Source organism: Anneissia japonica, unplaced genomic scaffold (genome assembly GCF_011630105.1).
Source record: "Anneissia japonica isolate Jap-2015-1 unplaced genomic scaffold, ASM1163010v1 scaffold1863_len523710_cov156, whole genome shotgun sequence".
Lineage (NCBI taxonomy): Eukaryota > Metazoa > Echinodermata > Crinoidea > Comatulida > Comatulidae > Anneissia > Anneissia japonica.
Window position 1 is genome coordinate 136,162 of NW_022714601.1, and position 25,798 is coordinate 161,959.

The window sequence follows — 25,798 nt, forward strand, 5'->3', positions numbered from 1 at the left end:
CCACCACCATCATAATGATGAAGGTGATGATGATGATGATGAGGATGATGATGATGATGATGATGATAATAATAATAATAATAATATAATATTAATTATAGGAATACAGTAATAATTCTAAAATAATACAATAATGCAACAATAATACAGATATAAGGGCGTAACTAAATGAAAGCAAAACTTTACTATCAGTTTTAAAGATAAAATGATAATGCTCGTGTTTATCAGCATGGATGTGATTAGACTTAATGTCATGTTTGTAAGTCGAACCACCCAGGCTATTGAAATATTAATATGCATGTAGGCCTATTGGTGTTAATACTGTTGTGAATCATCAAGCAAAATTGAGTCTTCTAACTATTTTCTTTTTCTTGATATTCTTTTTCTTAATATTCTTTTTCTTAATATTCTTTTTCTTCTTCTTCTTCTTCTTCTTCTTTTCCTCCTCCTCCTCCTCCTCCTCCTCTTCTTCTTCTTCTTCTTGTTCTTCTTGTTCCTCTTCCTTTTTCTTCTTCTTCTTCTTCTTCTTCTTCTTCTTCTTCTTCCTCTTCCTCCTCCTTCTTCCTCTTTCTCTTCTTCTTCTTCTTCCTCTTCCTCCTCCTTCTTCCTCTTTTTCCTCTTCCTCCTCCTCTTCTACTTCTTCTTCTTCTTCTTCTTCCACTTCTTCCTCTTCTTCTTCTTCTTCTTCTTCTTGTGTTCTTCTTCTTCCTCTTCCTCCTCCTCCTCTTCTTCTTCCTCTTCCTCTTCCTCATCTTCTCCTTCTTCCTCTTCTTCTTTTTCCTCTTCTTCTTCTTCCTCTTCCTAATCCTCCTCCTCCTCTTCTTCTTCTTCTTCCTCTTTTTTCTTCTTCTTCCTCCTCTTCTTCTTCTTCTTCTTATTCCTTTTCTTCTACACTTTCTTTGTTTTCTTCTTCATCTTCTACTTTTTACATGTCAATATTTGTGAAGAGAATGCTATGTTAATCATACATACATACCACTTACGATCGTTTTAGTAAATTTCATGTAAAGTGTTGTTGGTCCTTAAAAACGTTACTTAATTACTTTATTGATTTTTGGTAAATGCTTGCTTGCAATACACCACGTAGGAGGTTCTGAATTAACCAAAATATTTGCTGTTGAGATTATCTTGACGATTGCATTAAAAAACTTGAAGTGTTTTACACAGACTAATTACAATTGCAATATTTTACTGTACTAAAGACGATTAATGCAATCTAATCGAAACGTTCAGGTATTCTCCAGACATACAGTAACGGTTTTTTTCAGAAGTGGTGTGTCGCATGCACTTTCTGATGTTTCTCTCTCGAAGAAAACCTTCTGGCAACACTTTATTGATTTTTCTATTATCTCCTTTGAATTACTTTTCTTGCAAGTCTCTTTATGAGGCTTGAGTGGAGTTGCGTTGTTTGTGTATGTTGCCAATCTTGAGCAAACTAAACATGGACGTCGACTATTTTCACAAAGCAAACCGCTCGGCTTATTATACCTCGGCCTAGGCCTATTTCTTGGATACTGTATTTCATATGCTATTGATATAAACGATATAAATCCAACCAAATACATGGATTTACTTTTTTCTTTGCTCTTGGTTTAAATGTTCAGTTCGTAATCATAAACTACAGTCAATCTTGATCGTTTGTAAATCCACGACAATCAATCATGATAATCGTAGCTTTAAAACAAGATAATCTCAAGAAATATTCATACACGTCGTACTACTACAATGATACAAATATTCAGATTCATTTATCAAAATTCACAACGTTTAATTATTATTACCCCTGGTCATTGGACACACAGAGTCTGATAACTGCAAGCCTCTTTGCTCAGAGCTGTAAACTTAAACCATATCAATATTATACAGAACTATATCACATTAGAATTAATATTTTATCCATGTACTATATTTGTAATTTGGACACCGGGCTCACTAAGACCCCAGTGATTGAAAGCCACATGTATGTGTATCTCTCCTTTACTTCTAAATCAATCTGAGTCGACCAATTATGACTCATACTATTATAGGCCTATGCTGATTTTTATTACTAGCCTAATACATAATTTACATTATTGAGACGTAGTATTAAATTAAATAGACATTATAACCGGTTCCTGAAATGTTTAATTCCAAATAATATGCGCGCATAAAAGGAGCAGTCGCAAGCTCACATGAACAAAAAAATCTGGTAGTATAAGTCCAAAACTTTTCAGGGTTGCAGCTGTAGCCCGCAAGACAATAAATCTTATTTATTATTTTTTAAGCAAACTGTATTTTTATTTATTATCTAATATTATTTTCACAAATTTAAATAGTTTTCATTATGATGTTTGAAAGTGGCCACTATCAAAATCTCTAACCCTAACCGCGCTTCGATCTCTTTTGTGTTAAGGCGCTTTAGAAATGCTTTGTAATAACAAAAAATATTAATGATTCTTTAATTTAATTTTTTTTTTTCGCAGTTGTTTTCAAATGTACTGAGTATTCGGTACATTTCCACGTCAGGTAGGGCAAAATTACACCTATACATGTTTCTCCTGACGCAAATCCAGTTATTGTCTATTATTCCATCACGACAATAACAATTACTATCGATACTTTAATTATTATCATTCATTTATTTATTTATTTTTTGCCTTGTGGCAATAAAACTTTTCGCTAAGCTCCCCCACTTGATTATTGTTGCTAAAGTCCCACAAACATCATTATAAAAACATACGAAAACACTTGTATTTGTAGCACAACACGTGTGTGGTAGGACACGTACGTATTCCTGGCCCTTATCTGATTGGTCAATTGTTAAGCTGGATTGACAGTTCGTAAAGGTCTATTTAGACAGTAGATATCCTGAAATGGTTACATTATGTATTAATTTGCATAATATAATAATTAGAACGACACGATATTACTAAGATTGAATGAATTAATAAATAAATAAATACAAACAATTCTAATTAGGCAAACACTTCTGTGTCTGCTTCTATTTCAAATATTTAAACAATACAATTATCCACTTAAGAGAAAACAAGAAATAAAACAGTCGTAGTTTGAAATTAAATACATACCGTACTGCTTCTATTTGAAGGCCTACTTCTACTTTGCTTCTCACCTGAACAAAATGCACACAGAAACCAAGTATTACGCTTGGTAATAATGATTTAAGGTGGTCGGTTATCAACCTTTGTCAAAACTCGACTAAAGTTGATAACCAAAAACGTAAGCTCATTTGGTTTAATAAATATACCTGGCAACATATTACTATGCTACGTTGACGTAATTGAGAAACACAGGTATTTTATTGCAATCGAATACTGTCTTCCGAATTTTCTTAACGTGAATGACTCAAGTTGAGAAAGATCACGTGACATCTGATTCTATCAATATTATTCATTTTACTCTGAACATAAATGCTCGCAATTAAGTTGTTTCATACATTATATATTTATTTATACTGCATAGACGGCAGAAGGTTCCGGGTTGGGGCAAATCCCGTTTGGGGCACCTATTTCTTCACAAGTGCACATTATTATTATTATTATTATTATTATTATTATTATTATTATTATTATTATTATTATTATTATATATATATATTATATATAATATTTATTAAGAAGACACAACAATAATTGTTACTTAACCAATATCCTGAGGCGCGTGGAACGGAGAGAGTAGAGAAAACAGTAGAACTTATACATACTGTTTGTGGTGCTGAACTAATAATAATAATTCAAATAATAAAACATTAAATAGTTAAACCGTTATTAAATTTTTAATTATTGGTCATGTAAACATATTTAGGCCTATACCCAAATATTTTAAAGGACTGTATGTATAAACCTAGTATGTACTTAAATCTAATTTGAAATAAAACCAGACAAGGGAAGGTAGGAGAAGCATTACAAAAGCTAGGTCAGAGTTATAACGTAAGCAATAATATAACCGATAAACTTTTAGAGCGCTGGTCTTAACGAGCATAGAGGGACTAGCATGCACTTACATACTAACAACTCTCGCTTCAGATTTTTTAAAGTGTACCACTGGAAGAAATCAGAAGTGACGTTGGACCTTATCACTTTAGAATTAGCCGTTAGACTAAGCATTGTTTTTTCGGATGAAACCAAAATAAATAGTACTGTACAATGATATTTAATACACTAATAAGAATAATTTAACGATGATAAACGACCAACACTTATACATTTTATTGTTGTTTTTTTACGGTTTTTAGCCCGGTCACGTCTTTGATAAGGGCGAAAGATTAAAATTCTTACAGCTTAATCCTCAAAGTTATCCGATCATATGGAATAAAAAAAAACAACTGCAAAAAATACATTAATAAAGGTTCAACGCTTTTAAACTACCACATTCGCTAAATTATAGATAGCTGAATATAAGTTCGAAGACAACTTAAACACTATTGTTTATTCTGTTAAATAAGCAAACACTTAATAACATTATTATATTAGTTATTTAATTTTGAGAATAAAGACAATCTTGTATTTCGATAGAATAGGTCATTTATTTATTATTCTTACAGGCCTATCGACAGATGCTGTGTTGGAGGCTTTCGGGGCACATTTTTTTACTTTTTGTCAGATGTCGGGCTATGATGAGATGCTGAGGGCGCTTGGAGGCAGTCTAAAGGCATTCCTGGAAAATCTTGATTCTCTACATTCCTACCTCAGTTTGTCGTACAAAGAGATGGAAGCACCTTCTTTTAGATGCGAGAAAGGCGAGGGCAATGCTCTTCTGCTGCACTACTACTCTCATCGGAAAGGCCTGCATCCAATTGTTGTTGGTATGTCGTGGGGAACAAAACAAATCCCAATACTCAATATCTGACAATTTTCCCTCAACATTCATGTAATGGACATTATTCAAAATTGGAATTCTCTCCACAAGTATGCATTTTTATTTTACTGTCGACGTCTTTCAACATTATGGTGTATTAAAATTCGCTTTATTTTAATTTTCCTATTTTATCATGTTGTCCCTAGAATTATGCATTCCAAAACACAGGTTTCCTAAATTCTTTCAGTAGTGTTCCATACCGTCAGCAAATCTCCATAGATATATGGTTTACAAAACGTATGTCTTAAGCAAATTATTTAAAAAAAATACTGAATACAAATTAATGGAAGTAATAATTTTTTTTATTTTTTTAGTATTAGCAAACCTAATCACAGTACAGCAGAAAGAAAATGTAACTAATATCCTATTGGTGCATTTTTATTTTTTTATATGTATCATTTTACAACGGTCGACGTTTTTTATGTATCATTTTTGAACGGTCGACAACTGAAATTTTTTTAATCAATATTTTTACCAATTTCATTCTAATTAGGCTATCATTTTAATTGATCGATTTCATCAGCATGACCCTTTAAACATTTTTTTAAATTAATTGGATTTAATTGTAATTGCTCTGTGACTTCGTATTGCCAGAGGATAACATATTTCCAGTTGTTTTATTGGACAATAAATGTTATTTTATATTATTTATGATCAAGTATTTAAATTCAAGTAATTTGCAAATTATATTTTACTCAGAAGCGTAAGCAAATCTGACAAGTGATTGAAACCGAGTGGGATTTTATTTTTTTACGTAAATTATTTTAAAGTAATTATAACACACACTTCAGTTAAATAAATATATAGATGCTTTTTTCCAGGTATCGTTAAGGCTGTTGCTAAAGAGTTTTTTGAGAGTGAAGTTCGGATGAAAGTAATAAGTAAGACGCACGAAGAAGAGAGGAATGGAAAGAAAGAGCACGTCGCATTCGCAATATATCAGCGCAAAGTACGCCGTGTGGAACCGGGCCCGCCAAAATTCGTGGCGCAGACAAAGAAACACAGCGAGATGCATCTCAATAAAGAGGTAAGGTCGTATTTTGAAGACAGTCTGTAAAGCACGATAGTATGATTACTAGCATATCAAGCTTGTAAATAAGCTAAGTGACCTCATCAAGTCTTGATATTTGTCGAATAATCGAAGATGCAACTGAATTAATCTGGCATGTTTTAATTCTTTTAGGTCTAACATTCTACGAGTAAATGCTATATGTACATGTGCTTTTATACATTGTTTAATGAACAATAGGCCTAATATAATTGCGTAAATTCTTTCCATGTCCTCCTATATTAGATATTTATGTTACATTGTAAAAACAGCGTGGAGGATTTGAACGCAAAGCTCACCGCAATTTGTCCTGTCTTTGGTGACACAAAAGGCTAAACGAGTTTAGGCCTGGCCTAGTGTTTAGATTCCTGGTGTGTGTCGCATTAAATGTGCTTAGGTAAAATTTTAAGCACGTCAAGATCCTAAGCATATTAATGTATGTCTAAACATTTAAATGTCACCAAAGACAGGACAACATGGCGCGGAGCTTTGCGTTTACATCCTCTACACTGTTTTTACAGTGTACACACAATGTTTCAGGCGGAAATCATTTTATTTTACAAATAATGTATTTTTAAATTTAAATTTAATACCAGTAAATAATACAAAAGTAACTATATATTTAATATAGAATAATATTCACATTGTTAATATGGTAGGTCTATATCTAGAATATAACGACTTGGTAGACTAAAAATACTAACATGTTCTGAATTAATTTTGTGTTTTCAGTCTGCCAAGTCGTTGATGTTTTAATTCATAGATTAAAACATCAGCGACTTGGTAGACTGAAAACACAAAATTAATTCAGAACATGCTTTCAGTCTACCAAGTCGTTGATGTTATTATTATTATTATTATGTTTTAATTCATAAATTAAAACATCAGCGACTTGGTAGACTGAAAACACAAAATTAATTCAGAACATGCTTTCAGTCTACCAAGTCGTTGATGTTTTAATTCGTAGTTTTAAAGTCGTTATATCTACAATATCGATTTTCCTTGCTTGTTAGAAAGATATTTTCAAAATAATGCCCATAACTATTGATTAAGTAAATTATATAATAGCAATTTCTCTTCGAACTTGTCACGTGATACACCTTTCAATCCTGCAACTAGTTTTTACTACCAATTATGTACATGTATCTACACACTCGCTTTTCGCAAGATGTACCGTACTCAATGCGCAAACGCATAGGCCTGTATACCAACCAGCATATCCTACCCGAAGAAAATTGTGGCAGATACAGATAATTGTATTGCTTGGGGCGCTAATATATTGGAAGATTCCCTTACCTATTGTGAAAGCTTCGAAATTTCAGCCATTTTGAACGTGTATTTAAAACATTTCCCACTTGGTGGGGACGACACTGTGCAATAGCAGATCCAGTGGAGAGGCCTCCCCACTGGATCCGCTATTGCACAGTGTCGTCGGAACTCACCTACAACTGTGTAAACTTGTACCTATACACCCCGCTATACACCTCCGCCCTGCACCATATCTTTGTCTCCTGTGATTTTTGCCCTTGAGTCTCGTACCATGAACTCCTTTAATACCATACCAAAGATTTCGAAGACTAGTTTCTACATTGTCATACCCTAAACATATAGGCCTACTCAATAATACTCAATAATTGAATTTGAACGTCTACCTAATGGTTCCTCTATTAAACACGTTGTTGACACGTGGATGTTGTGATGGAGTCATAAATGATTGCTGTTTTGCCCTACACAAATGCAGCATAGTTTTGATTTGTCAAACGATGAATGGGAGCAGCTTCTGGTAAGTTGTACCGCAGTACACGTCATAGTTGGTGAGGTTTACGTCACAATGTTCGCACTATGCAGACTGCACTGTAGCACTACAGTATCACTGACAGTAGCACCGGATTTGAATTTGTCGACGAAATAATGGTACCACTCTCTGTCGACTGTATTGTTGTCGGTTGTTGAACCGTTGTGAGTTTGACGCTACAACTATGATTATGGTACTTTATAGCGAACCTAACATTAAAGTTAATGACTTTATTTAATTACAACGCTGGACGGTTAAAGTTGAAATATAGCCGGTTATAAACCCGGCATAAAATTTATGTATTACAATCGGTTTGTTTTTGTTAATAGTGTTTTCTGCACAAGCAATCTCGTGTTGTTTGAAGGTTTGCGAATTGTTTCTACTCGTTGTTATAATATCTGAATGTATGATAATGTTTCTAATAAACATGAAGCGAAACATAGGTCACAAGTAGATTAGCCCCACTCTAGTGATGGATTTTGAAACGGACTAAACAGTTGGGTCACATCACATGGGGCATGGCTGCAATCGGCCTACTTTAATGAAATTTTCGTTTACACAGCTTAACCGATGCTAACATTATACTGCGTGCGCTTTCTGGGCCCAAAAAAATATGAATAGGCCTAATGTTTATAAAATAAAGATGTGCAAACGTGCAATTCTCTGAAACAGGGTGTCACTTCAGTTGTTTCTTAAGGAATGTTGCGGATTATAGATAAAAGGTATACTTAATCACCTCTCAAGAAAGGTACGAAAACATTCAAATACCTTGTTTAACTATATGGATCAATACCTAACGATACTTGGATGCATGTAAAACGCGAAAGAGTCCGGTAACTGATCAGCTTACCAAAAAACAAAAAACAAACAAAAAAAAAAAAACCTCAGAGAGAGTCGGTTACTATAGAGCCATTTGCTAAGGAAGTAAAAATCTTTAAACGTGGATGTAACGTAATGTTCAATGATTGATCGTCATTTATATTGCACCGACTTCTTGTTCACTTAATTTGTTTTCGGCCAATTAATCATATGCCATGATTGGCTGTAAATGTGTCGTATCTTTGATTGATCGCCAACTCCAACATAAACTACTAGGCCTATAATGTTATTTTATTAATCTGCACACTATTCTTTGACTGTAGTATGTTCAATGTTGTGTTATTCAGAAATTATATGGTGACATTAATAATGTTTGACGTATTTGTAATAATTGTGAAGTCATGTGGTTACACACGTTTGAATTTTCACAGTAGCAACACCTTTTTACAATGAGTGAGTTTATGTTTTAGGTACGACCTAAACGTAGTAGTCTATGTGCATTTAATGTGGGGGAATATGTTATTGAAACAGGTTATATTAAATGAAATAGGTTAATAACTATAACGATATGTTTATTTCATTACCTTTTAATTTGATTATTAGTATACATAATTATGAAATCAAGAGGCCTACACAATTATTTAAAAAAAACGAGAGAGAGACAATTAAATTAAGTTAATTGAATTTCCATTATTGCTCACTTGTCAAAAATATAATTTCTGGACATCCTCTTCACCGTATGTATGCTTGGTCAGAGGTCAACCGTTAATTACAAATTGCAATATTTTGTACCGTATTGTTTTGGATTCCTTTAAGGGGAATGCAAGTTATTTCCTTTTACCTAATTGAGGGCTTCTTTCCTAGTCCCCTATTACCCAGAGTGGCTTTTAGCCTTGTTTTGGGCGAATTCCCGTTTACAATTTCATTTATAACCTTAAACACATTTATTCCATGTAATAGTATCAGTTCAACTAAAATAATTATAAACGCATTCACTTGTTTATACTTTTTTTTAATCGGGACCTATTCGTATGGGAATCAAAATGTAGGCCTACTGTAAGTGTGTAAGTGTTCTTTACAAATTGATACAGGGAAGTAACACAAAAATGATTCAAAAAAAGAAGAAAAAAAAAACAATTATACAATTGTTATACCGCTTTCTACAATCGCTAAAGCACTTACCGTTTAGAAGTTCTCTGAGCAAACGAAATCTCACAAATGAGGACAAATGTGCGGTCCAACCAGATTATTACCCACTTGGCAATACGCTAGACCGTAATTTCTCATGGAAAGCGTTTACTGACATCTTTATGCTTCAGTTTGAATGTTGAGTATACTTAGGATTTGGATAAAAATGATCAATTAAAAATAATGTTAGATGTTGATGATACGATATTGAGATTTTTTATAGGTATACGTATAAACGCAATGTATTTATTGCTGGTAGCAGCAATGAAAATCAAAAAAGGTGTTTGCGTTCGAGAGAAAGAATGAACGACATATCACAGTTTTGTCGAGACTGATTACAATCATTATGCGTGCTCATCAATACGATATCCTTGGGTTTCTGGTTCAATTCTCTTTCTGCTCTTCTTGGGGTTCAAATTAATGCACTGTCATACGAAAGATAAGTTTATCCGTTGGTCCCGTGTGTATCGAAGAGCTCATTTACTAGTTAAAAAACCGGAGCCATTATTATCTATATTGAGGTAAGGTTTAATTTTTCGGTCTTTAGATAATAGAGATGGTATGCTTATAATAATGAAGCTCGAACAACGCTTCATCAAAAACATTAGTGAACCCGAGAGGAAAGCAGGTACATTAAAGAAAGTGGTATTACTATATAAAGGTGAATGAGGAGGAAGACGATAAAGTTATTTGATGTGGTACCGTATATGAGTGGTTTTGGGAAAGGGTTGGTGAGTGTGTATTTGTCCTCATACCTGTACAATTGATGGCCCAAAAGAACCACATACTGTACCATAATAAGTCCAATTATCGACCCAAGAAAACAACAGGCCTGAAAACATGACATTAGAATTTGTTTTTACGTTGACATTTTGAAAGAATCGAAAATGTCGTCTGGATTCTTAGATTGCGTTGTCAACTGTAATTCCAAGTTGCCGCGTACTGTCATTTATCATCAGTGCCAATGACTAATGTAATCGCAAAGGCCCGTTCGTTGAATTGCTCGGATGATCCTGGAACACAGACAACAATTTACCAACACTCTAATTGAGGTTCAGTAGTGATGGCACTTAGCTAGACCCAAGAGTCATAAGTTCAAATCATTTATTTTCTACTTTTTTTTATTCTCTTTGAAATAAAATATGATTATAATTATTAGGAAACCACCCGCGGCAGAAATATTACTAATAACGTTGCGTACGCGTAATCCCGTAACTCGCGTTTTTACTTATTAGTTTCATTTACAAAATACAATAAATTAAAGATTTTCTGTTAATAAATACCATTTTCTTAACTTATTGCGAAAACATGTAATTAATTAATTAATTGTTTTGAATAATTATAGAAGGTGTACGTACCTGGATATAATATATTTACATATTTGTACCGTTTAGAAAACTACTAAGGTATAGAAAGTTTAAGGTACGGTACTTTAATGCTTTACGTATTCTATGCTGTTCAATTGTATTAAATTTGCAGCTTTTTTGTATGTTTGTTAACACTGTTTGAAATTGCCGTTACTCACCACTTCCATTGGTAACTGTTTCAGACATGTTTGGATGTCGAGTTTATACACCGTAATAATAATATAACAGCACTGCAATAGCACAATATTTAATCAGTGTATCACAGCAATGATAAGTATGCCTACGATGTTAGGTTGTAATGATAGGTCTAATGTTATCAAACCTGGAAAAATCTAGTGGAAAAAGTAACTAATAAGCCCTAACATTAGGGCTAATGTAATTTAAAAACCCAGTCAACTAGCAATGAGTTGTCTATCGTACAGTAATAGTCTTAACTGACGAAATACGTCAGCATGTACATACACCTAACGCGTGTAGGCCTGAACGTGTGTATGCGTCAACATGTGAAATACAACGAGTTTGTGGCACCAGTTTTTTTTTTCTGGCACTGTATTATTATACACCTCATTTCAGATACAAAATAAATTGTGTGTTTGATAATTTACAGCCATTTTCATGACATAAATAACAACAATTTAACATCACTTATTTATCAAGATGTTTGCTTATAAAGAATGATCATTTATTGATCATTTATTTGTTAAATTCCATTTATTCTAGGATGTTGACCAAGTAATGAAAAACATTGAAGCGAATAAGGATGGATTGAAAGGATCTCCAGGCAGGAAAGGATGGACGGCAATACGATCTTTAGTTACACTGGCTGGGCTCCACGGGAATGAATTTACCCCTGCTTACCCTGAAAAACTTTGGATGGATCAACAAACGTTCTGTGATTATTTCCCATATCATCTTGTATTCGATTGTGATTTAAAAGTCCTCCAGGCTGGAGTTCACATTCAGCGCATATTGCCAAGATTACGGGGATTTGAAAATAGTTGCGTGAATGAATTTTTTTCAATGGTCCATCCACAAATAGACTGGAATATCAAAAGTATACAGAAGTTTATTAATATGCAGTTTGTCTTAGAGACAAGACGACGGATGATTACGCCTCATTGGGGTGACTCGAGGCCGATGTTGCAGCTTCGAGGTGAGTGTTGCTTGAAACAAACCACCACCTCATACTCTTTGAAAAGTAAAAGCAAAGAGAGGGGAAAATTACATTCTGGTTTCAAAAGTGAATTAACAACAAATCGTATTTTTTCGAAACAGATCGGAAAGCCTACAGGACCCACCAGAAAACCGGATTAGTAGGCTTGTAATAATGGAGACGTTTCGTTCAGCGTATCGGTTACGCGGTACGAATTTCGGCTGGGATCTGATGTGCGCAGCCTAATCCTCCAACAGCTCTAATTGGGTGTTTTTCATTTTTGTATAATATATCGGTCATTCGTGGTTTCCTAAAAATTTTATTAACAATTTATAAGACGTGCATAAAAAATACATAATGCATAATTCACGTCCATAATGCATAATATAATTAACGTTAAAATGTTCTTTAATGAAATATAAGTAGAGCGAACAGCAATGTAAAAACGTGTTATGTACTTTGATCTATAATTATTTCCGTCATACCAAATAGTACCTGCTTTAATAACCGAAAAGTGTATTAAAATAAATATTATATGCTAAATTTTAAAATACTGCTATAGGCATTGTACATATGACGATAATATGAATAATATTACTATATTACGTAAATGTAACTGTTTACTGGAATACAACAAGCACACATGTATGGTGATGATTTATCGCAAACGTCATCGCAAATTTGAGTTTATGTTTAGGCCAAGACTTACAGTTTGGCACATGTCTGTAAAAATATACAGGTCATCGCCTTCTTCCGCGACATAACATACATTCATTAAACGAACTTGTAGAGAAATTTTAGTAAAAGTTGTTTTTGAAATTTCTTGATATTCGACGGCAATTTCACACCGTTGGTGTGGTTGCTAACGCCAATGCTGAAACAAATAGCATTTCTTTTTTCTAATTCTGAAATCCCAAGACACCGATTGGTGGCGTCCCATTACAAACGCTGTATATAACTATAGTAATTAACACTCTATCAATACGGCCTGGTGAGTAGGAATGAGAAACGTTTTTCTGGAAAAATGTCTTGCGATTTACACGTTGATAATTGTAGTTGAACTTTTAACACGTACGTATACGTTGTGCAGATATGACGTTATGCAATTATTTAACTTCATTTATATCTCCTCATAAAATACAACATGTATTAAAACAACACTTACAATTTAAACAAAACAAAAAATAACAATAATATAAATAATTTTGATGATGATAATAATATAATAGTAGTGAACCTATTATTAAAAAATAACAGTTAAAAATATACAACTCTATGTTGATGCTAAATTCTAATACCAACAATAAGCAACATAATAGACTGACAACATTACAAGTATGGCTATATTTGATTTTTTACGTGTTATTTAAATTATAGCAGAAAACAAGAACGAGTATGACGAAGGCCTTAATGTAGCGATTCAACAACATATTAATCGTTATCAATAGTGGCATTTCAGTAGTAGCCGACGCCACCACGTTTGCCGTCCACTCTCGTGCATTTTAACGAAACTTATCGTTGGCGCGTTAGCTGTCACTTCTGTTTCAACCAGTAATTAGGCATGAGGCACATAATCAATAGCGAGGGAGAGGAGATCCGACGTATATGTTTGAAAGGAAATCGTACTGGCTATAAACAGTTCAACACGTGATATAAACATGTCAAAGTCAAACTAAAGAACACTAGACAAATCCAATTAGAAAAGGGCGCTCTCTATTGGCTCCGCAATCTGGGGACCTCCTTGTGGTCCCTGCGGGCATGTCAGGTGCATGTACGGTGGTGCGAAGCATTAAGAGTAGATTACGATAAAAACGAAACACTGTACGTACTTTTATTTCAATACCTACATTTTTCAGCAGATGCTGCGTAAGAACCCCTACCGAATCCTCAGTTACAGTGTCGTGCAAAGGGAGATGTTTTACTGTGAATGGATTGGTCTATAGCAGTACGACGCGCATACATTACGTCTTTTGACTACTAAGCGCTTGCTTATATCTTGTACATTAATACTGTCATATTCTTATATGTATAGGTCAGATGATATGGATGCGTCACATTGAGGCCATGGTTTACATTTGCTCACCCAGAGTCGTAAATTTGAAAGAACTGGAGGAGCGACATTTGCACTTGTCTGATATCCCCTTCCATGACGTCACACGCGATTTGATATTATTCAATCATCAGCGGCTTGCAGAGATCGAGCTTGGAAAACAACTGGAACAGAAGAAGGAAGAGCTACGAACAGCCATGCAGGAATTGGCCAATGAAAAGAAGAAAACAGATATGCTGCTGAACTCGATGTTACCGCGCCAAGTTGCGGAACAGTTGAGAGAAGGCAAAAAAGTTGAAGCCGGTAAATTTGCATACTAATCATTGTTTAAGCATGGACCTATTAATAAGTTTAAGTATGGATGGTATTTCTATGCATAGCATGTTCTTACAAATGGTTTGTGATTGAAGAAAGGAACCCTTATTTTTTTGGGTTTTTTATTATTTTTTATATACAGGTTTATATACAATTTATATATTCTCTTTTTCAAAAAATGTATCCTTTACGCATGTCGCAATAATACTCCACGGCAGATTAAAAGATGAATCAATGCTTTAAAGTTCCCCTATGAGGATGAAGGTTGGTTTTCACAAGCACGCACCAGGTGCATATGTAAGCGGTTTTATGCAAACGCAAGGCGCGACTATTCGACCATTTCTCTCATTCTCCCTAATGCGAAGCATTTGAGTTATTTGTTTACAAATATCAAACACTGGCTACGTCACAGTACTCATTGCTAAAGCAACGCTGACGTATTTAGGCTTCATTGGCTGCTCATAGAATACAAACTCGGAGTGTCCACACATTAGAAACCTCAACCACGAACATTTCACCTTTTACAGTTTTATAGTTGACATTTTTTCCAAATTTGTTCCATTTACGCTCGACCGGTAATTTATATAATCAAGTCGGCTTTTTAACACTGACTAACCGCGGCAGTAGCCGATAACGCAACCGAAGTAGGCCATGTGAATTAATCTTTATTCTCAATGGTATTTTATTAGTATCGTAAGTGATTCAGCAGCACGTGTACAGTCCACAGAGCCTGGTTCACACGCTAGAAAAGTTTAAAAGAAATTGTGTAAATTGTCTCAACCGCAACTAAACCAGGACCTTTGAAATTAGACGGGTACTAACGCATAGGTCTGTGCAAAAGTTGTGTTTGCGTCAAATCATTTTGCGTTTTTATAGCGTAACATCGGAGGCGTACGTCTAAATGTAAATTTGGCTACGCACATTACACACTGCTAGCCAATCATCCATAATATACAAACAAATACAGTAAATTACTTATAGCACTATATGCTGATGTATCATTAGATATATAATGTACCGGTAGCATACAATCAGACGATTCACACACAAAGGCGGTGCATCCACATTATTCAAGTTATAAAAGAACAAACAAAATTATAAACAAAGAAATAATACAGTACCATTTATCCTTATCGAGGCACACCCTCTGCATACAGTATTGCAGTAATTATTCGAATAAATGTCCCACTTTAAATAAACGCCCCCTGGAATAAATTTCCCCTTAACTAAAGCCTCATTTTTGGATAACGTCTCCCCAGAATAGACACTCCGTTTCGTTTATATTTAAAACAGAATAAACGCCCCTCTAAATGACTGTAAACTACTCTAATGGAAGCAACATCATTCTTAACACATTCTAACGTTCTACTCCAGTAGAAATTTTATTTTTTCAAACCTGGTTGGGATCATTAAGTCTTTATGATTACGCAATTACACATATTGACTGTAATGTATTTTAGTTCCACATTTACAGTAAAATTAAGTACATATTAAATTATACGTATCCATTTTAAATACAAATAAAATCAAATAAACGCCTCCTTCGAATAAGCGCCTCTCCCGAACGGTGCCTCCCCCTTATAAACGCCTCCTCAAAAACCGTTCTCAGCATGCAATAAACGTCTCTTTTAATATTAGTCTCATACTATATCAAATTATACTTTATACAATTCCCAAAATATGTAACATTATTGACATAGGCGAATTCATTGTCACATTAGTATACAATTGCAAGCAGCAGGTGTGGCGCCTGTCGGAGGCCGGGAAAGAGGATCAGGGCCCGTCGGGGGAGAGATGGCTGGCTTCCCGTCGAGGGGAAAAAAACTTCTCCGGAATAAAAAAAGAAACAATTACATATATTTTTACATATAGACTCGTAAGCCATTAAGTAAGACTTTGTAGCCCATAAATTCTCATATTTTTCAGGAGTTTCCCCCATGGACCACATCTGAACGATTTTAAACGAGGCCTGACCACGCCCATTTCGCAGACATCGCCCACACATGGGGACATGGGACCCCCGTCTGGCAAATCCTTGCGCCACCCCTTAAAAGTAGAAAAATTACACAAACTTCAGTAATGCTACTACGCCCAACATCAGTCGTTACACAATCGGTTTTCAGTGTGAATCAATTTGAGATATGTGCGTACCACAACCACCTTGTTCTCTTGAGCCCGAGTACACACCAATGCACCTCGACTTTATCACAAATAATGACCAAGAATAAGACACCAGGGGTATTATAGTTCCTTGTGTCAAAAAGTGGTGGAGCCAGAGGGCCTGAACTCCCATCGATGAAAATTCTCTCATCATGAAAAGCTCAAAAAAAGTTCACCGGAAAACAAAATAACTATGAGGATTTTCTGCAGTTTATGAGACTGAAATTGATGAAATAAACCATTGAAATTGCTACATAATTGGATTTCCCAGGACAAATACGGTGCCCTCTAAAGGGTTATAGTAGACACCTTCTTATTCACGCTCTCATTGGGGATACCGGCTCCGTCTTTACAATCAGGGTGCGGACATTGCAATTAACATTGTTTTTAACTTTAAATCAATATTGATTTAACACTTAAATTTGGCGTTTAACTCGCTTTACACACACACACACACACACACACCCACACACACACACTCACAGACCTTGAATAAATCTTATACGAATAAACATGATTAAATTACGTCACTCTTTAAATTAATACTTTAAACTTCATTTATGACGCGTACCAAATATTAAAGTGTTAGCAGAGTGTAATGTGGTTATATCTCAAAGTCAACAAAGCATTTTTTAAGAGTATTATTATCGGTGTCGACAATATATCGTCGTATTTGTGCGTGAACTATGGGTTATTATGCCTCGTCTTCTATTAGCGAAGTCACATCTTAAACTACAAGCTGTAAACATTAAACATCAAACATAATGCCGTGTGTGTGCTCAGGTGTGTGGTTGACACCTGATCGTTAATTTGAAGAAAATGATTGATGTTTCAATACAGATAGACACCCTTGGTAAACGACCAAGAGATTCAATCCTTGACGGGTTAGTAAACATAGAGGGCACTGTTCATTCCTCTTACGAAAGCCAATTAACTCGAGCTTAATTAGGAAATGTGTAAATTACAAGATTAATTGCGTACGTAAATGTGTGGAAGATGCGTCGTCAGTTAAGAATAATAATTTCTCTCGTTATATTGATTAAAATGTCGTCGGAGAAATATATCACAATTACGCGCGGTTGAATTGTATTCATATTAATTCCATGGTCCCTCGACGATGCCTCCGTTTTTGTAGGTCTATAAATCAGCGTGTGTTTCTGAAATTAAACTACGCTAGAATTATAAGGTTGAATGATTGGACCGACTTTAATGAGAAATATAACACGTACTGTCAACTAAATGTTAATTTTATTCTCGGCAAACGGTCACTGCATGTTTGTATCCGTACAGAATTCATCACTGTTAATTGTCTGCAGTGATCGGAACCAGAGTGAGAACCGGACACGAAACCCCTACATTCCTATTTTATTTTGTCACCAACTTTGCCAATTTTCTCATATCGTGCTATATATATGTCTCTTATACACATCTAGATGTGTATAAGAGACAGGGCCTGACCACGCCACGAGTAGAGAAAAAGTTTACTGTTCCCCAGCGTAAAACGGACGTAGAGGGCGGGCTAAGAAGCCGATGGCAAAAAATAATCGACTTATTTTAACAAAAAAAAAAAAAAAACATTTTAGCAAAAAAAAAAAAAAAAAAACCCCCCCCCATTTTGTGTTCATGTTAATGCAATCAAATTTATTTTATAAACTCCTGTTACCACCCTCTATTAACAAACACCATCGATTAGGTTAGAATCGAAATTCGTAAATTATTGTAAGGTGACATGGGATGCAAGATAAATGTATTGCCCAATAGAGAAACTGTCTCTTATACACATCTATATAACAGAGCATGGTAGGCAATGATTTCATAGAAATCTTCATTTCCAATAACTAGAGTACATGTATTTAACTCTTTTTTATTTCTTTCTAATGAAATTTCAACAAAGATATCCTATGATTTGGTGGGCAGGCCCTTTGAAAGCAACTCAGTATCATTCACCTCAGTGATATATACATTGAAGCTTTCTAACCATGATCCACTACTTAAACGTCTTCTTGTTGAAATTGATAAATATTCCGGCCGATACGTCATCTCCGGAATGTAACAATGTCTGGAACAATATACTAAGTTTGGATAAAAATACAGGTTGCATGGTTACAGTTTACAGTTGATGATTTTGAAATGATGATGATTATGCAAATAATACTATTATTGTTATAGGTGTTTAGGAATGCGAGGCTTCCATTTCACAAGTCGGGGGGAGATTATCGTCAAAGGCAAAGGTCAGATGTCAACATACTTTTTAGAGGGAAATGAGAATGCGACTATCGATGAAATTCTTGGTAGGGGGCAAACGTCAGATACTGAAAGTAGTTCAAGTAGAGGGAGTACACCAGAAAAAGGGGACAAAGCAAAGGAATCTCCTACAACACCAGCCAAGAAAGGTAGGCCACTCGAAATTTTGGTATCGTTACTTATAGATATTCAAACACAGTTTTGTATGTTCTCTCAAAATTGTATTTTGTGACGAAAAAATTGAAATAAAAATAAATAGTAATTTTTGCGTTTAATTCTCCGGTGAAGAAAGTATGTTTTTTATTTTTTTTTATTTTTATTTTTTTTTTTTTGTTATTTTTTATTTATTTTTTTTTAAATACCATATAACATTTCTGAAATACACAATTTTTTTAACAGATATCAGAAATTCAGCAAATGACAAGGTAATACCAATGGTCTATCCAGATGACATAGCTTCACCCGACAAATCAAAGCTTAAGCCTGGCGGAAATGTTTACTCCACTGTGGACCGAGCGCCCTCTAAAGGTTCTTTGCGATCAAGTAAGTAGTTAGTTCTCAAAACAACCAGTTGTTGTTTTTTAAAATAATTGTGTTCATGTTAATGCAATCAAATTTATTTTATAAACTCCTGTTACCACCCTCTATTAACAAACACCATCGATTAGGTTAGAATCGAAATTCGTAAATTATTGTAAGGTGACATGGGATGCAAGATAAATGTATTGCCCAATAGAGAAACTGTCTCTTATACACATCTATATAACAGAGCATGGTAGGCAATGATTTCATAGAAATCTTCATTTCCAATAACTAGAGTACATGTATTTAACTCTTTTTTATTTCTTTCTAATGAAATTTCAACAAAGATATCCTATGATTTGGTGGGCAGGCCCTTTGAAAGCAACTCAGTATCATTCACCTCAGTGATATATACATTGAAGCTTTCTAACCATGATCCACTACTTAAACGTCTTCTTGTTGAAATTGATAAATATTCCGGCCGATACGTCATCTCCGGAATGTAACAATGTCTGGAACAATATACTAAGTTTGGATAAAAATACAGGTTGCATGGTTACAGTTTACAGTTGATGATTTTGAAATGATGATGATTATGCAAATAATACTATTATTGTTATAGGTGTTTAGGAATGCGAGGCTTCCATTTCACAAGTCGGGGGGAGATTATCGTCAAAGGCAAAGGTCAGATGTCAACATACTTTTTAGAGGGAAATGAGAATGCGACTATCGATGAAATTCTTGGTAGGGGGCAAACGTCAGATACTGAAAGTAGTTCAAGTAGAGGGAGTACACCAGAAAAAGGGGACAAAGCAAAGGAATCTCCTACAACACCAGCCAAGAAAGGTAGGCCACTCGAAATTATGGTATCGTTACTTATAGATATTCAAACACAGTTTTGTATGTTCTCTCAAAATTGTATTTTGTGACGAAAAAATTGAAATAAAAATAAATAGTAATTTTTGCGTTTAATTCTCCGGTGAAGAAAGTATGTTTTTTATTTTTTTTTATTTTTATTTTTTTTTTTTTGTTATTTTTTATTTATTTTTTTTTAAATACCATATAACATTTCTGAAATACACAATTTTTTTAACAGATATCAGAAATTCAGCAAATGACAAGGTAATACCAATGGTCTATCCAGATGACATAGCTTCACCCGACAAATCAAAGCTTAAGCCTGGCGGAAATGTTTACTCCACTGTGGACCGAGCGCCCTCTAAAGGTTCTTTGCGATCAAGTAAGTAGTTAGTTCTCAAAACAACCAGTTGTTGTTTTTTAAAATAATTGTGTTCATGTTAATGCAATCAAATTTATTTTATAAACTCCTGTTACCACCCTCTATTAACAAACACCATCGATTAGGTTAGAATCGAAATTCGTAAATTATTGTAAGGTGACATGGGATGCAAGATAAATGTATTGCCCAATAGAGAAAACTCTACTCTATTTACACTTACAATTCAAAAGTAATGATTACACGATACCGTGTGCCCGCTATCGGCTCCTCTTATATCTTGCTAAATTGCTATTAATTTGAGAAAATTACATTAGCCTACTTAGCCTGGCATAGGCCTGATCATTTCTGTATTTATTTATGTCCTGGCATAGGCCTGATCATTTCTGTATTTATTTATGTACAGACCCAGGAACGCACACAAACGCTCACCAGGGTGGAATAACGTCGATACGAGAGCAAACAGAACCGGGCGAGTCAACAACACCAACAACGAGCAACAACATCGACGACACGCCCTCACCAGCACCTTCGGGTCACAAGGAGTCAAAGGCGTGTAAGATACTTTAAAATCCACATTTACGAAAGTACTAGAATATCTCGTATTTTTACTTGGTTCGTCCACACTTTGCATTACCTTAGAATACTAGATGCAGTTCAACAACGAATTGCATCTACTTCTCTATGTTTTTGCAAATTTAGCATAGGGTATCAGATGCAAGTCCACGCTGAATAAAAATTGTCATAAAAAATAATATTAAACGTTAAATATACCAAAGGTTCAAGATTTGAAAATGGTTATTACGTCAAATCGACATGCTGTAAATATTGAGAAAATATTGTTTAAATATTATTGGATTTATATTTCGTTACACTGCTAATTAATAGATCTATTTATTTGTTGGAACTTTAATAAAATATCAGGGTTCCATTGATTAGATGTAATAATACTTTATGTATATTTTTATTTATTGTCATTTATCATTTAGTCTGTAAATGTGAATTAAGTTAAAACGTAACTGTTCCTCAATAAAATATGTATTATACTTCTGATATTACTATCCAAGGTATCTGACAATGAGGAATCGATAGGAATTTGTTTAAATCGGATGTTTTGTTGAACTGATTAATTACAATAATTTAATGATACAATGATTATGACAGAGGCCTAATATCACATAAAACGCAGCGTTGTTAACTAACTACAGTGTTTCAGAGATTGCCTTTTCAAAGGTTATATTTTGAAGATGATTATGTATGTATATACGTTTGGAGTAAGTACAGTACATACTACAACCCTAATGGAAAGTAATGATAATACCGGTGAAAATAACCAGCTTAATACAAACTGGACATAGCGCCCTCTCGTGTCAGTAAAATAATAACAGATCCTATGACCAATAATCAAACACGATCTTTAATTAAAGCATACCCGAAAGTGCATTCTGCCAATACTACAACGGTAGTCCGTTTGTAATTATGTATCCATCAGCATGTTTGAAAAAAAAATACGCAGAAGTGATAATACGGTACGTGACCCAACCAATTTGCTCTTATTTTACAAGTATTTTTTAACGACGATTTGATACGTGTTGGCAAGTTAAATTTCAAGATGGGCACAATAACACTAGAAGAATATAGACTAGATTGCTAGAGTGTTAAGAAAGTTATCTTTGTTTGTGGATGGTTCAAAAATGCAAAAACCATTTTTAATATCTATATTGAAAGTACGCATCATACATTTCATATCCAAAGAGAATAAAGCAGCATGTCGTATTTACGGTACGGTGTATGCGCTAAACTGGAACATTTTCAGACCTTTTGTCTGCTTTACCATTGTTTTTAGCTTTAAAAAAATTACAGTAGCGCATGGTCTTTGGGAAGAGAAGTTTTAAGCTCTATCCACACTATCAAATTTTCTTTGACAAAAAAAATTGACATGCCCATATATGGTAATGCTATGCCTATATATGGTCATGGTGTGATGTCATCATGCCTATATATGGGCATATCACACTTTTTTGTCACACAGAATTTGATAGTGTAGACAGAGCTTAAGAGGTTTGTCCAATGTGCAATTGGTGCAATATGGCCCATGTGCAGGTTAAAGAATGCGGTACTTTCTTTAGACAAATGGAAGGGGATTGTCTTCCAGTCCAGGCCTACAACTGCCAAAATCCATGAGCACATCCATATTATACTTGATGAGTTGCTTAAATTGTACATGCAGGAATAAAAAATAGGCCACCTTTACCAGCTGTTGAGTTAAAACTCGGGTTACGCCTTGCATGACAGCAAATCAAAAGTGCATTTTATAATAATAATGATTAATAATTATTAAAATGTATAGTACATAAAGATACCATGAGGGCGCTAATATACATAATTATAATATAAAATAATTCCACAATTAAAAACGTATTTTTATATTTGTAATAGAAATCAATAGCTTTTGTATATTTGTAAGTTTATGTAAATATTTAACGTTTGTCGTTGTATGTATAAATTTTCAAATATAATTGTTTATTATCTATCGTTTTTGCCCATGGTTACATATCTTGATTATTTTATATAGGCTTAGTCGGCGATCGAATTTTATTTATAGGCATGTAACATCGCTGTATTGACACGTTTGATTTATTCAATGCCAAAATGTGTCTGAATATTGCTAAGCACAAAGCTAAGCATAATAGCATGACGTTCTGTATCCAAACGCAAACTGTTAATAATTTTGTTTCCTCTAATTGTTATTATTACTTTAACATTTTTATTGTTTACCATTATAATTTCCTTATTATCGTTAATGTTGCCATTCTAATAGAATTAACATTTGGCGTATTTTTTGTTGAATTAAAAAGTTATAAAGTATACAATGTTCAATAATTGTAATTAATTAGGACAATTTTTAGGCTGGATGTACAGTACAAGTTTATTCTGTGGAGGCAGTAATAGGCCTCTTCGCTAAGCCCCACCACCGATTTTATATTGTTGCTAACAGTCTCAAAACGGGAGCGTGAATATTAGTAAACATGTGCGTTTATGGGACAAGTACGTATTTCTGCCCTGCCATTTACTGGTCAAGTATGTTGAGTTTTGTTGACACTCTGGAAAGGTTAATGTAGATTAAGGTTGACAAATCATGTTTGAAAACAGAGGCTATACATTTCATTCATCTTATAAGTATATTGTTTAATTTGGTCATACCGGTACTACTAGAGAGTTTTGGTTTACTTGCTCAATAAATATGTAGTGTACCTTGTCAATTGAATCAATAAAGACAAATTTGGCATTTGATATTTGTGGCTATTATGATGTGTGTCCTTTTTTATAATCTAATGTTCATATCCATGCATAAGGTTAAATTGTTTAAATAAATATCTTGTCTATACGTTATATTATATTAAATGGTTTCATTTCACTGATGAAATTGAAGTCTTCTGATAGTATTTTTTTTTTTGTATATCTTGGTATATAAGGCCTTATTTTGCCATCAATATCGATGAGAGGCAGCCACAATATTTATTTGGTTTATAAGCCATGAAATATCGCTGGGCTGAAACATAGCGAGAGTCACTTCACAATTCCTCGACAGTACATGCTGAAGTACTGTAACTATGCATGGCCGACCGAGAATGGTCAGCGTGTAGTTCGAACCCTCGAAAACGAGGTTCACAACCTGAATTGAAATCGCTAAGCCAAGCCGCCTTCCGCAAATAATAATGCACAAGCATTATTCGTTTTGAACTTATAAATACCATTTTTTTTAAAGAAAATTTATACAGTAGGCTAGCCCTATAAGCGACAAAGCAATCAGATAAAGAATAGATGATATAGAATTGTAGTGTTTTGTGGCTTTCCTTTTCACTAATTTACATATTTCTCAGCTTTTGGAAAAGCATAATAAATTAAAGAATGTTTTTAATGATAGTAAAATATAAACAAAACGGAAATAACCTTGATATAGTGAGATCAAGAGTATTGTCTATAACTTATGCATTCTGAAAGATGAGAAAGGTCCAAAAATTATGATTACGACCCACCCAGAAAAATCCTGGATACACCCCTGCAAAGGAACATGAATATTTATATAATGTAATGCAAGTCTATATTAACATTTAATATATTCTAAACTTATTTTCTGTAAAAAAAATGTATGGCTAAATTCGAATAAACTTTTAAATATTATTAAATCTGAATAATGCTTTCTGGTACAAGTTGCACTAATATTTATACAACAAGATTATTCTTCCCAATTACAACTACTGTTAATACATCTGCGCCTTCCCCATCAAAAGGACATACCGACAAATTCCAAGTCCTTCACAATTGAGCTTTTAATGTAATTCTTCAAGTTTCCCGTCTACCTCCATATGATTCTCTACAGCTCTTCTTAATCTCATGACAGTCAATCCACGTGCCTTGCACCTATCTAAAAAAGGTACCGTATTCGCTCTCTCCAATGACAAATTACCACTCGTCCCACAACTTAGAACGTTCTGCTTTTGCCTATACATAAACCTAAATCATATAGATCATCATTTACAATACTGTTTTCTGTAAAAAAAAAAAATGTATGGCTAAATTCGAATAAACTTTTAAATATTATTAAATCTGAATAATGCTTTCTGGTACAAGTTGCACTAATATTTATACAACAAGATTATTCTTCCCAACTGCAAGTACTGTTAATACATCTGGGCCTTCCCCATCAAAAGGACATACCGACAAATTCCAAGTCGTTCACAATTGAGCTCTTAATGTAATTCTTCAAGTCTCCCGTCTACCTCCATCTGATTCTCCACAGCTCTTCTTAATCTCATGACAGTCAATCAACGTGCCTTGCACCTAACTATCTAAAAAAGGTACCGTATTCGCTCTCTCCAATGACAAATTACCACTCGTCCCACAACTTGGAACGTTCTGCTTTTGCCTATACATAAACCTAAATCATATAGATCATCATTTACAATACTGTTTTCTGTAAAAAAAAAAAATGTATGGCTAAATTCGAATAAACTTTTAAATATTATTAAATCTGAATAATGC

General features: G+C 34.2%; 2 protein-coding genes across 2 annotated transcripts in view; both read left to right on the plus strand.

Annotated features, from left to right (window-relative positions):
- The window catches only part of LOC117109038 (guanylate cyclase soluble subunit beta-2-like), a 54,450-nt gene extending 31,677 nt beyond the window's left edge, over window positions 1-22,773 (plus strand). Inside the window, exons 4-14 of the mRNA XM_033251264.1 lie at window positions 4,541-4,801; window positions 5,676-5,881; window positions 7,644-7,685; window positions 11,792-12,224; window positions 14,257-14,591; window positions 17,590-17,633; window positions 18,919-19,142; window positions 19,393-19,536; window positions 20,128-20,361; window positions 20,612-20,755; window positions 21,159-22,773. Of these exons, the coding sequence (XP_033107155.1) occupies window positions 4,541-4,801; window positions 5,676-5,881; window positions 7,644-7,685; window positions 11,792-12,224; window positions 14,257-14,591; window positions 17,590-17,633; window positions 18,919-19,142; window positions 19,393-19,536; window positions 20,128-20,361; window positions 20,612-20,755; window positions 21,159-21,322 (2,231 nt within the window). The 3' untranslated portion in view covers window positions 21,323-22,773. The remainder of the gene's footprint in view (window positions 1-4,540; window positions 4,802-5,675; window positions 5,882-7,643; window positions 7,686-11,791; window positions 12,225-14,256; window positions 14,592-17,589; window positions 17,634-18,918; window positions 19,143-19,392; window positions 19,537-20,127; window positions 20,362-20,611; window positions 20,756-21,158) is intronic.
- On the plus strand, window positions 18,895-19,573 carry LOC117109047 (guanylate cyclase soluble subunit beta-2-like). The gene is made up of 2 exons (XM_033251272.1): window positions 18,895-19,142; window positions 19,393-19,573. The coding sequence occupies exons 1-2, from the start codon at window positions 18,929-18,931 to the stop codon at window positions 19,542-19,544; spliced, it is 366 nt and encodes a 121-aa protein (XP_033107163.1). The 5' UTR covers window positions 18,895-18,928; the 3' UTR covers window positions 19,545-19,573.
- Window positions 22,774-25,798: the final 3,025 nt, after the last annotated feature.

What these genes read in the sequence shown, in the direction of transcription:
- LOC117109047 (XM_033251272.1), top strand. Translation starts at nt 18,929, where the DNA reads ATGCGAGGCTTCCATTTCACAAGTCGGGGGGAGATTATCGTCAAAGGC. An exon ending in TACAACACCAGCCAAGAAAG is followed by an intron (nt 19,143 to 19,392) that starts GTAGGCCACTCG and finishes TTTTTTTAACAG; the next exon opens with ATATCAGAAATTCAGCAAAT.